This window comes from Mobula hypostoma, chromosome 7, assembly GCF_963921235.1.
Source record: "Mobula hypostoma chromosome 7, sMobHyp1.1, whole genome shotgun sequence".
Taxonomy (NCBI): Eukaryota; Metazoa; Chordata; class Chondrichthyes; order Myliobatiformes; family Myliobatidae; genus Mobula; species Mobula hypostoma.
The window spans coordinates 45,481,636-45,495,380 of NC_086103.1; the positions used below are offsets into that span (position 1 = coordinate 45,481,636).

Consider the following 13,745-nt stretch of genomic DNA (forward strand, 5'->3'; position numbering starts at 1 on the left):
ACCCTGCTCAACCTGATTTTATCTACCCCTTACTCACATAGCTTGAAATCTGGGCTATTTCTTCTTTGGATCTCCTTTCCTATTCCTTCCCCAATCTGGTTCCATCTGTCCATTATCCTGCCTTTATCTAATTCAATCTATCATCTACTAGCCTCTATCTCTATTCTTACCCTTACCCACCCAGTTCCATCCGCCTAACCTTAAACATCTTTCCTCAACTCCGCCATCCCCAAACCTAGTCCTGTTTACACCTATCAATTAGGTCTGCCCCAACATTTGCCCATCATTCTACCCTTATCTGCTTCCACATTCTACCTACCAACCTTCATCTCATTCCTCTCCCTTACTTTTTTGTACTGGCTATTATCCCACTACACTCTCGGTCCTGAAGCAGTGTGTCAGCAATCCTGATGTTGAATCACTGAGTTTTATCTATTGCTTCAGATTCCAGCACCTGCAGTCTCTCCTATCCCTGTTCACTAACCCAGCACTCATCACTGTTCTCGGCAGCTAGGTTCAATCCCCAGAGTGTGATATTAATGCTTGATCTCACAAAATCAGCTAGAAAAAAACACTACAGCTCCATCTGCTGACCAAATTTCCTTCCTCACAACCAGTGTTATCACATCCATAAAGAGACAGTTGGTTATGTCCTCCATGTTTGCATTTAGAATCCTGAAATTCTGGTTCTCAGCCATCATATAATCAGCTGTCAGAGATAACAATTATATTTAAATTTCTTATTGAAATAGATCTAGCATTGGAAAAGGATTGAACCTAAATCCTGCCAAAGGTTGCACTATCACTGACATACTAACTATGTGCTCCGTATAACTCTCCAGATCAGATAAGAAGCTAGATGATTATCATTAATGGTATACTGGTAAATGCAACAGGCCTGGTCGAGTAAACTATCCAACAAGGTTTAGTTACAGCACTTGGTTTGTTAAACTTAGATAACTGGTGTGTGTGAGAGGGGGATACTATCCAATCAAAAAATTTACATACATGTTGGCTTTACGGTCACTTAAAGTGAGGACAGCCCATGTGAATAAGATACAGTTAAAAGAGAGGGACCATTCTAGTAATATTAATGGAAAAAGAGGAAATGATTGTTCTAAATGATCCGCTGAAGAGCCTGTCCTCAAAAACAGAGTGACTGTGCAACAAGATGACTAGTGAGGGAGGCCACCAAGAGGCCTATGACAACTCTGGAGGAGTTACAAGCACACATTAAGGAAGTGTTTGCTTGTATGAGAATAAAGATAGTTTAATACATCAGAATTAAGGAACTATGGGCTACATTTTCTTGGATAATGCTGGCAGACCACATGGACCTGTTGGTTTTCGTCTGTGGTTAACCAGAAACTTGGGACTCTGCATAGGTACGTGTGAATTTGGATGACTTGAATTTCCTGAAAGATGCTTTCCAACAACTTCTTAAATTAATTATATTACTGAAAGTTTGCAATTACCTTTTAGTTCAATGAAAGGAATTACTGGAAGAGGCAATTTTCTGACAATCTATAATTTTTAATTAATTGACTAACTAATGTATTACAGTACCTATAAAAAGTATTCACGCCCCTTGGAAGTTTACATGTTTTATTGTTTTACAACATTGAATCAACGTGGATTTAATTTGGCTTTTTTTGACACTAATCAACAGAAAAAGACTCTTTCCTGTCAAAGTGAAAACAGATCTCTACAAAGTGATCTAAATTAATTATAAATATTAAACACAAAATAACTGATTTCATAAGTATTCACTCCCTTTTAATATGACATACTGGTGCAGCAGATTGGTTTTACAAGTCACATAATTAGTTAAATGGAGATCACCTGTGTGCCGTCAAGGTGCTTCAATTTATTATAGTAAAAATACACCTGCATCTGGAAGGTCCAACTGTTAGTGAGTCAGTATCCTGGTAAAAACTACACCATGAAGACAAAAGAATGCTCCAAGCAACTTTGTGAAAAGGTTTTTGAAAAGCATACAATGGGAGATGGATACAAGAAAATTTCCAAGCACTGAATATCCCTTGGAGTATAGTTAAGTCAATCAACAAGAAATGGAAAGAATATGACACAGCTGTAAATCTGCATAAGAGCCTCTCCTCAAAAATGGAGTGACTGTGCAATAAGATGACTGGTGAGAGAGGCTGGAGGAGTTACAAGCTTCAGTAGCTGAGATAGGAGGGGCTGTGCATTCAAGCAACTGTTGCCCAGGTGCTTCACCAGTTGCAGGTTTGGGAGAATAGCAAAGAGAAAGCCACTGTTGGGGGAAAAAAAGATCTCACATGAAATCTTGGCTGGAGTTTGCCAGAAGGTATGTAGGAGACCCTGAAGTCTTCTGGAAGAAGGATCTATGGTCTGATGAAACCAAAACTGAGCTTTTTGGCCATCATTAAATGCTATGTTTAACATAAATCAAACACTGCACACCATTCCTATTGTGAAACGTGATGATGGCTCCATCATGCTGTGGGGCCCTGGAAGGTATGTGAAGGTAGAGGATAAAATGAATGCAGCAAAATACAGGGAAATCCAGGAAGAAAACCTGATGCAGTCTGCAAAATAACTGCAACTTGGGAGAAGACTTCTTTTCCAGCAAGACAATGAGCCCAAGCATAATGCCAAAGTTACATAGGAAAGGCTTAAAAACAACAAAGTTAATATCCTAGAGTGGCCAAGTCAGAGTCCAGACCTTAATCCAATTGAGAATTTGTGGTTGGACTTGAAAAGGGTTGTTCGCTCATAATCTCCATGCAATCTGCCAGAGCTAGAGCAGTTTTGTAAAGAAGAATCAGGAAAAATTGCAGTGTCCAGGTGTGCAAAACTGATAGAGACCTATCCACACAGACTTAGGCTTTAATTGCTGCCAAAGGTGCATCTACCAAATACTGACCTGAAAGGGGTGAGTAATTATGCAATCGATTATTGTGTTTAATAAATGTAATAAATTTGAACCAACTTGTTTTCACTTTGACACGAAAGAGTCTTTTCCGTTGATCAGGGTCAAAAAAGCCGAATTAAATCCACTATGATTCAATGTTGTAAAACAAACTTCCAATGGAGAGTGAATACTTTTTATAGGCACTGTCCATGTTTTACAGCACCATACACAAATTGCTGGATCAACTCAGCAGGTCAGGCAGCATCTACAGCAGAAACAGTCAATGTTTTAAGCCAAGATCCTTCATAAGGACTGGAAAGGAAGAGAGAAGGGAGGGGAGGATCATGTACTGGAGGTGAAAGGTGAATCTAGGCAAGGAGGAGGGGAGAAAGTGTGATTGGAGAAGCAGGGAGGAGATTGGCTAAAGAAGGAAGGAATCGTACAGGAGAGGACAGAAGACTATGAAATAAAGGGAAGGTAGTGGGGAATGGAAGAAGGTGAAGTTAATGAGCAGTTTGAGGGTAGTAGATGGGAAAGGTAGGGTGTAAAGAGACCACAGGGATAAAAAGGGGATGGAGAAGAGGGGTGCAGTTGCCAGAAATTAGAGAAATTGTTGTTAATGCCATCAGACTGGAGACTACCAAGATGGATTATGAGGTGTTGCTCCTCCAATCTGCATCTGGGCTCTACAGGGCAGTTGAGGCTGTGGATAAACAGTACAGAGTACCCCTGTGGCCATTGCCCTCAATAACAAGTAAACCACTTTGGAAACTGTTTGGAAGGGGGGTGGAGTACAACCTACCAAGGGAAAGCCATAGCAACCAGCTCTCTGGCTCCCCCTCAAAAGGGAAGAGAGAAGTACAGGATAGTGATAGGGGATTTGTTAGTTAAGGGAACAGACTCCTGGATAGCATGTTGCCTCTCAGGTGCCAGGGTTAGGGATATCCCAGATCAAGGCCACAGCATTCTTAAAGGAGAGGGTGAGCAGAAAGAGGTAATGGAACACTTTGGTTCCAACAACATTAGTAGGAAAATGGATGAACTACTGAAGAGCAAATTGGGTAGGAATCTAAAAAATGGGCTCCCAAGGCTAGTAATCTTTGGATTGCTGCCTGTGCCACATGCCAGTGAATGTAATAATAGGATGATATGGCAGATGAATATGTTGCTGAAGAATTGGTGCAGGAGGGAAGATTTCAGATTTGTGGATCATTGGGATTTCTTCTGGGGAAGGTATAACCTGTACAGAAGGAACATACATCAAAGTTGCTGGTGAACGCAGCAGGCCAAGCAGCATCTGTAGGAAGAGGTGCAGTTGACGTTTCAGGCCGAGACCCTTCGTCAGGACTAACTGAAGGAAGAGTGAGTAAGGGATTTGAAAGTTGGAGGGGGAGGGGGAGATCCAAAATGATAGGAGAAGACAGGAGGGGGAGGGATAGAGCCGAGAGCTGGACAGGTGATAGGCAAAAGGGGATACGAGAGGATCATGGGACAGGAGGTCCGGGAAGAAAGACAAGGGGGGGGTGACCCAGAGGATGGGCAAGAGGTATATTCAGAGGGACAGAGGGAGAAAAAGGAGAGTGAGAGAAAGAATGTGTGCATAAAAATGAGTAACAGATGGGGTACGAGGGGGAGGTGGGGCCTTAGCGGAAGTTAGAGAAGTCGATGTTCATGCCATCAGGTTGGAGGCTACCCAGACGGAATATAAGGTGTTGTTCCTCCAACCTGAGTGTGGCTTCATCTTTACAGTAGAGGAGGCCGTGGATAGACATGTCAGAATGGGAATGGGATGTGGAATTAAAATGTGTGGCCACTGGGAGATCCTGCTTTCTCTGGCGGACAGAGCGTAGATGTTCAGCAAAGCGGTCTCCCAGTCTGCGTCGGGTCTCGCCAATATATAAAAGAACAGAAGGGATGGGTTACATCTGAACTCGAGAAGAACTAATTTCCTAGTAAGCATGTTTGCTAGAGTTGTTAGGAAGGGTTTAAACTGGATTGACAGGCTGATGGGAACCAGAGTGATAGGTCAGAGGAGGGAGCAGTTGTAAAGTTAGATGTGTGGGGAGAATCTAAAGGATAGATTGAAATGTGTCTACTTTAATGTAAGAAGTATCAAGAACAAGGGTTATGACCTCAGAGCATGGATCAGTATATGGAACTATGATATTGCAGCCTTTATAGAGGCTTGGTTGTCACAAGGGCAGGAATGGCTGCTGGATGTTCTGGGATTTAGATGATACAAAAGGGATAGCATCACAGCTGCAGAAAGGGAAGATGTCATGGAGGGATCATTTTCTGGGTCAGTGTGGATGGTAGTAAGAAACAGGAAAGGACCAAACACTATCAGGAGTATTTTATAGTCATTCCCTACACCTCAAAAGCAACAAAGGTGCTCAGTTGCAGATTGGGGTTTTGGAAAGATGCAAAAATAACAGAGCTGTTATAGCTGACTTCAACTTCCATAATATTGATAAGCATCTCCTCAAAAAATTTAGATGGGGCAGAATTTGTTTGGTGGGAGTGTGGAACGAGCTGCCATCTGATGTGGTAAATGCAGGCTCACTCTTAAGTTTTAGGAATAAATCGGATAGGTACACGGATTGGCGAGGTCTAGAGAGTTATGGACTGGATGCAGGTCAATGGGACTAGAGGAATAATGTTTTGGCACAGACTAGAAGGGCCGAATGGCCTGTTTTCTGTGCTGTAGTGTTCTATAGTTCTATGTCCAGGATAGATTCTTGACACAGTATGTAGTCAGGCCAACTTGAGGAGAGGCCATACTAGATCTGGTGCTGGGCAATGAACCAGGTAAGGTGACAGATCTCTTGGTGGATGAGCATATCACACAGTGACCACAACTCCCTAGTTTCTCCATGTCCTTGGATAAGGATAAGAACAGACAGTGAGGAAGTATTTAATTGGGGAGAGGGAATTGTGATGTGATCAGGCAAGCACTTGGGACCATAAATTGAGATGGAAACCAGGGAAATGTGCAACCACAATGTGAAGGCTGTTTAGGACACACTTGCATGGGGTTCTGGTTAGATTTCTACCATTAAGGTAGATAAAGGATGGTGGGGTGAAGGAACCACGATTGACAAAAGAAGTGGAGCATCTAGTCAAGTGTAAGAAACCTACTTGAGGTTTAGGAAGCAAAGATTAGACAGGGCTTGAGAGTTGCAAGGTAGCTAGGAAGCAGCTGAAGAATGGACTTGAGAGAGCTGGAAGGTGACATCCAGAGACTTTTTTCCCTAGACAAAATCCAAGGGGGCATGACATTAAGGTGTTGGGAGGAAAGCATAGGGGAGATGTCAGTGGTAGGTTTTTTGCACAAAACACTGGGTGTGTGGAACATGCTGCCAGTGGTGGTGATAGAGGCAGATACATTAGGAGCGTTTAAGATGCTCTTGGATAGATGCATAGATGAAAACAAAAGGGAGGGCTTATGTGAGATTGATCTTGGAGTAGATTAAAGAGCAGGCATAAGATCGTGGGCTGAATAACGAGTAGTGAGCTGTACTGTTCCGTTCTGTCAGTGATCCTGATCACCCGAGTTGGCTGATCATCACAATTCCCCCTCAATAAGAAATTAGTGCTGCACCTTGTCCTGGGGAGTAAACTAGACCAGGTGGAGTATGTTGGTTTTTTTTTAATTTAGCGATACAACGCAGCCCAAGTAATACCCGATTAACCCTAACCTATCACGAGACAATTTTCTATCACTAATTAACCCGGTAGGTCTGCGGGAGGGAACACGCATCGCACGGGGAGGAATTGAACTCGGAACTCCGGAGCACCCCGCCCTGTAAAAGCGTCACACTAACCACCACGCTACCGTGGCGCCGTGTTTATACCGTGTTTTATACGCTTATTACATAAAGTTTCAAGGCTAAAGAATAGAGAACGGGAAACTCTGATAAATTGTTCATTTGGCAGAGATCAAGAGAGGAGTTTATCACCCTCATCTTCTCAAGGGCCGTTAGCTTTAGCCAATAAATGTTGGACCTACCAATGATGCCCACTACCCACTTATTTTTTCCCCCCGAAGAATGCACTTCAGTGGGACGGTGAAAGATCGCAATGGAAGGGGACGAGAGGCGGAACAATTTAAACCCCGCCCTTCTTTCCTTCAAATACACCTGTCCTCCGTGAACGCATTCAGAAATCATTCAGTGCCTAATATTTATATTATGGATATAATGCACTTCTCTCACCTGCGATCATTAAACGCTGAAATTGTGAGGCGTGTGCTAATTTACAGATTCCTGACACAAGTGCCGCTGCCGCTCCCGCTCCCGCCCTCGCCCTCGCCCTCGCGCTCAACTTTAAACCAGAAGTGCGGGAAAAGTCGTTAAACCCCATTCCCAATCACGGGGCGCCAATATAACGGCCATCGACCCGATCTGTTCTGAGGTCCGAGTGATTAGTGGAACGATTATTAATACAGCAGCTGAGATATGTTGACGAAACGAGCAACATGGTTATTGGGTAATCAGATCGCAAGAAGGAGTGGTGGAAAAGGTAATCTGACTTCTGACAAAATTCATAAACAGTGCGCAGAGTGGAATGTTAAATCATATACAAAGATGCCCCAGCCCATCAAAGATATTTCTTAGAATCGTTCCTTTCATACCTCAAAGGCAGGTCTTGAGATTTTTAAGAGTCGTTGTTAACCATGTCTCAACAAGAATAATTGATCCCCTTTTGGTGGCCTTGGTTCCAATATTCGTGATAAATTAATGGTACCTGCCATTAATGGTTGCATAACAATTTTTCCACAATTTTCTTGTGAGGTACAGGGAATCTGAGACCTGGGCAAGTACTTGGGCTCTCCTTAACCAGCCAGAAAGATGAATCTCTTGAGAAAATATTTGTACTGACTGTAGTTTTACAATTTCCTACAGGTCCTGAGTTAGGAATAACAAATATATAAATGGCCCTTATAAATGAATGAGTTTCCATAATATTAAATTCAAAAATCTGATGTACATTCTGTACATATTTGTTCTTGCAGGTAACTTTATCTCCACCTTTAGTATTTTCTCCTAATTGGCCAAACTTTTTTTTTAAAGACATAAACTTCCCACAGTAATCAGACACTACCATCTCTTAATAACACAGGTTGCTAGGTTCACAGCAGGATGCCACTCAAGAGACATGCTTTTTTAAAAAACTCAATTGCTTCTATGAGTACTGTACTAGTGCAATGTTACTCTATTAAATGATGTAACATCAACTGATTCTTTAAGGCCATTATGCATGGGACATCTGAATCTATTCCATTGTAAAGAGATGGGAAAACAATAACTACATCTTTACAAACAAGAGAAAATTGGGTGCTGGAAATCAAAGTAATATACACAAAATGCTGGAGGAACTCAGCAGGCCAGGCAGTATTAATGGAAAAGAGTATAAACAGTTTAAAGCTGAGGCTCTTCATCAAGACTCAATTTTCATACCAATCTACCATCATCAACACCATTCATCACAATACTGTGGAGGTACACTCAGGGGCTGCTTTATTAGGTACCTCCTGTTCATTGTCTTCTGCAGTTGTGCACTTCAAGGCTCAACATTGTGGCATTCAGAGATGCTCTTCTGGATACCATTATTCTAACACGTGGTTATTTGAGTTATTACCATCTTCCTGTCAGCTTGAACCATTCAGGCCATTCTCCTCTGTCTCGGCCTGAAACGTCGACTGCACCTCTTCCTACAGATGCTGCTTGGCCTGCTGCATTCACCAGCAAATTTGATGTGTGTTGCTCTCATTTACAAGGTGTTTTCAAGCACAGAACTGCCACTCACAGGATTTATATTTTGTCTGCCGCACAGTTCTCCAGAAACTCTACAAACTGTGTGTACAAACCCTAGGAGATCAGCAGTTACTGAAATATTCAAGCCACCTCGTATGACATCAACAATCATTCCACAGTCAAATTCACTTAGATCACATTTCTTCAGTTTGGATTGAACAACTAAACCTCTTGACCATATCAACATGGTTTCATGCATTGAGTGCTGCCACATGATTGGCTAATTAGATACTTGCATTATTAGGCTGGTATACCTAATAAACTGGCCACTGAGTTTATAGTTGCTGTATTGAGTAATTTTTTTTTGGGGGTGGGGGGCTGTATTTTCCAACTTGTAGACAATATCGATTGAAGGATATCTGTACAAACAGAATCTGTTTGTAAACCAGGGAGTCTGCAGTGGAAGTATATTCACCTAGCCATGCCCTATCTGGTCTTAAATGTTTTAATAAGATCACTCTTCATTCTAATAAAGCACTATGTATACAGTTTTCACCATTTTTAGTTCTCTTCCCAGGAAATAGCTTAGTGAATCTCTGTTGGTTTATCTCCAATGTTAGTATATCCTATATTATATTAAGGGTACACAATATTTCATGCAACCTCACCAACGCTTTCTACAATTGTAATAATGCTTTGGTCAATATGTTTTTGTTGTCAGTATTTACTTAATATAATGCTAACCTTTTGTGTTTCATCAACAAAAACACTCCCCCACCCCCACACCCCACTCATTTATGGTCTGTTTTCAGTTCAGTAGTGATCCGTTTTTTGATTCCTCCTACAAAAGTGCCTGACCTTATGCTTACCCACATTAAGCTCCATATCCATCCCATTCTCTCAACCTGTCAGTATCCTGTTATATAGTCCAAATATCCTCATTGCAGCACGTCACTGAACCCCTCCCCCAATCTAATGTATTGTCCAGATGCTCCAGAGATGAGTGTAGGGCTAGGGAAATAGCGTCCACCATGCACCTATTTAAGCGGCATGCGAATTGCAGTGGGTTGAGATTGTCTGGGATCTGGAATTGAAGTGTGCCATGACAAGCCTTTTAAAGCATTTCATGGATGTCGGAGTCTCAAATCAGGTGAGAACCACAGGCTTGAAGCAGGGTGATGTTAAAAATGTCTGCAAATGCACCTGCTAGTTGATCTTCACAGGATCTAAGGATATGGACAGGGACACCATTTGGGCTGGATGCTTTCTGCAGATTCACTCTCTGGAACACTGATCTTGTGTCAGCAGCAGTGACTGTGGGTTCAGGTGCAGTTGAGGCTGTTAGAGTGGGTGGATCCATTCCAATCCCCTTCTATTCAAAACATGCATTAAACTCATCAGGAAGGGATGTTTTGTCAGCAATGCTGCCCAACTTCATTTTCAAGCTCATTTTGGCATGTAAGCCTTATCACAACTGGTGGCTGGTTTGGGACTCTCTTGACATCCTTGGAAGCATTATGAATCTCAGTTTCTTATATAGGTCCTGGACTTCATTAGGGAGTGGATAATCCACAGTTTCTGATTTTGGAACACCCAGATTGATCTCTTAGGTACACAGCCCTCTACACACCTGATGAAGTCTGTGACCATAATGATATATTCATCCAGAACACATGGCACAAAAGTATTGGTAAAAAGATGAACATTCACTGCAGTTGATTTGCTTCTTTCACATTCTTCACAATATTGCAATTCAGTAAAATGTTTCAAAATGGATCTTTTCTCTCCCATCTTCCATCATATGTAGCTGGAAGTAAGTTGATTCAAGACAAAGAGACATATGTGAAATCTGCACTACAAGAGTTTTTAATCTATTTAATTTTTCTGTTGGATCTATCTATATGTAAGTATCAAAATGCATTATATATTTTCATGGTTACTATGACTTAAGCTAGATTGTGTGAAATTTCTCACAATTTGATAAGGTCTACAAATAGGAAAGAAACATAGAAATGGTAATATGGTGCTTGATGTCCAATCCAATGCACAGTTACTTAATGACGTTAGTGTCCAAAGGCTTGCTAAGCACCTGATACACATGAGATGCTTTAACATAATTGAGAATTATCCATTGTACAGGCAATCTAGGCACCTGTTGTGCACCCAGTCATTAAGGCCCCAAAAATATGAAAATTGTGACACCATGCCCTAAGTTGTTCTAACCAACTCAACATTGTTTACATACAGGTAATACAGTTGAGCATCTCTTATCTGAAATGCTTGGAGCTGAAGTGTTTCAGATTTCATATTTTTTCAGATTTTGGCATATATAAATCAATAGCTTGGGATCGCCATAATTTCTGACTCTGAAATTATGTGCTACCAGTGAGCAATCTTTGCCTTGCACTTCATCACACACGTATGTTCTTAACAGTAAAAATTATTACATTCCATTAATGGAATGTGGGGTAACAAAAGCAGCACAGCAGTGTCTGGAGAATATCTGAATCAGCTGTTGAGCAACAACAAACAACGGCAGGATTTCAGTCTCCACCTACAATGTCGTCTTTTGATTAAAAAGTTACAGTACACAGTATTTGTATATTACCTTTTTAGGTTTTATGTAAGGTATGAAAACAATGAGCATTGTAGACTTGTTCTGGTGTTAGATTTTCATCAGCAGCAACCTTGGCAAACATCAATAAATTTCTCTGCTGCTTTGTGAAAATTTGGTAAAATCTTTTAAAAATTTAATGTTGTGCCTTTTCTTAGATTTCTGCAACCAGCCTGCTGAATATTCACAATTACCTTCAATTTTCAGTTCTTTGTGATGGATCTTTGCTTGTTTCATGATCAGCATACTGATAAGCAGTATATGTTTACTTTGCTGACAAATCTGCTCTTTCAATACATGTTCAGCATCTTTTTTTTGCTTTAAACAGTGTTTTTCTATTTTTCATTAATTTCTCTTTATTACATATGAGATCATTTCTCAGAACTGTCTGTTCTGTGCTTCACCTGGGAACCTTCCCAGTGCTTTGTAGAAATTTTCATTTGTGATGTTATGCCAGCACTCAAAAAAAATTTGAATTTTGAAGGTATTTTGGATTTCCAGATAAAGGGTACTCAACTTGTACTATAATGGCATTCACTTGAGCAAGAACTTTACTCTTCAAAAATCATTAAAGTTACAAGAGTAGTTATTTTGGTGACATTCACCTTGGTTCTTTCACTTCATTACTAATGATCAGTTAGACCAAAACTTAAGAATTTCTTGCAGCTCAAACCCAACTACTGTCCACCAGAAAGTTCTATTCAAAAGGTTCAAAGGAACATCTAAACAAGTCTGGTGCATTTTTGAAACAAGTCCTGTGGACTGATGAAGTTAAAATAGAACTTTTTGGCTGCAATGAGCAAAGGTATGTTTGGAGAAAAAAGGGTGCAGAATTTCATGAAAAGAACCCCTCTTCAACTGTTAAGCACGGGGGTAGATGGATCATGCTTTGGGCTTGTATTGCAGCCAGTGGCACGGGGAACATTTACTGGTAGAGGGAAGAATGAATTCAATTAAATAGCAGCAAATTCTGGAAGCAAACATCACACCGTCTGTAAAAAAAAAAGCCAAAGATGAAAAGAGGATGGCTTCTACAACAAGAACATGAACCCAAACACACCTCAAAATCCACAATGGACTACCTCAAGAGGCGCAAGCTGAAGGTTTTGCCATGGCCCTCACAGTCCCCTGACCTAAACATCATCGAGAATCTGTGGATAGACCTCAAAGGAACAGTGCATACAAGACTGCCCAAGAATCTCACAGAACTAGAAGCCTTTTGCAAGGGAGAATGGACGAAAATCTCCCAAACAAGAATTGGAAGACTCTTAACTGGCTACAAAAAGTGTTTACAAGCTGTGATACTTGCCAAAGGGGGTGTTACTAAGTACTGACCATGCAGGGTGCCCAAACCTTTGCTTCGGGCCCTTTTCCCTTTTTGTTATTTTGAAACTGTAAAAGATGGAAATAAAAAAGTTTTCTTGCTTAAAATTTTAAAGAAACATGTCATCTTTAACTTTATGCCTTTTGGAAATCAGTTCATCTTTTACTCAGCTATTCACAGTACAGAAATTTTGACCGGGGTGCCCAAACTTTTGCATACCACTGTACTTCAAATATCTATCTAATTGCACCTGTGTTCTTACAGTTAAATCAAGAATCTAATTTCTAAGAAAATCTGTCAGTCACATGTACCTGGGACGATGAAGGAGAACTAGAAAGAATATTTGGAAGTTTGAGCCAGTTTAAACATTATTTTGGATTTATACCAGATGAGGAAGCTGTCATTAACTAATTAGCTCCACACCAAGTACCATCTATTTACCTTCCTAATATTAAATGGATCTGGATGTCACTTGGAATATTCTTCTCAAAATGTAGTTCTATTAATTAGCTGGGTCTTGTAATTATTGTTGTTTGAGTGTATTTATCTTATGAGAGTTTCTTGAGTATTTGTTTTTTATTAGTTAATTATCATATATTAGGTCATTGTGCTTCATTCAAAAAAATTCTGATCCTCAGACCTGTTAGCAACACAAACTGCTGTTAAATTGGAAATGAACAGAAACAGCTGTGACAGGAAAGTAAACTGGCTTTACTGACTCAGTGAGTGTGTGAGTGAATTGGAGTGGTCAGCACTCCCAGTTCTGCTGAAACCAAACCATCCCCCATTTGTTGCATTGTGGAGAGGTAGTGGGGCAAACAGAAAGCACTTTTTCCCACTTGGCAAAAGTTGCCTACGATCCTGCAGCAGCCAACAAGTTCATCCTGCTGGCTTCCCAGATGCTTGTTTGTATGTTTGGGGCAGCTATATGTCAGCTGTTCTTAACCTGGTTCTTAAATCTTCAATTGATAAAGTGTGCTTTTACATATTAAGCAATTTTAAAACCAGTCGTATGAAGTATCTTTATTCCATCATAATGAAGTATTCAGCTCTGTCTCAGCCTCAAAATAGCATTGACACTTTGGCAATTAATAGAAACTTCCACCATTCTGTCAGGGAATCCATTGTGTTTAACTAAATGTGAACAACAGCAGG

At 40.7% G+C, this 13,745-nt stretch overlaps 1 protein-coding gene across 1 annotated transcript in view; it reads left to right on the forward strand.

Moving 5' to 3' along the window:
• Nucleotides 1-10,413: 10,413 nt before the first annotated feature.
• LOC134349896 (polycystin-2-like protein 2) overlaps nucleotides 10,414-13,745 on the forward strand; it is a 54,506-nt gene continuing 51,174 nt past the window's right edge. Inside the window, exon 1 of the mRNA XM_063054858.1 lies at nucleotides 10,414-10,555. Coding sequence (XP_062910928.1) covers nucleotides 10,414-10,555 — 142 coding nt within the window. The remainder of the gene's footprint in view (nucleotides 10,556-13,745) is intronic.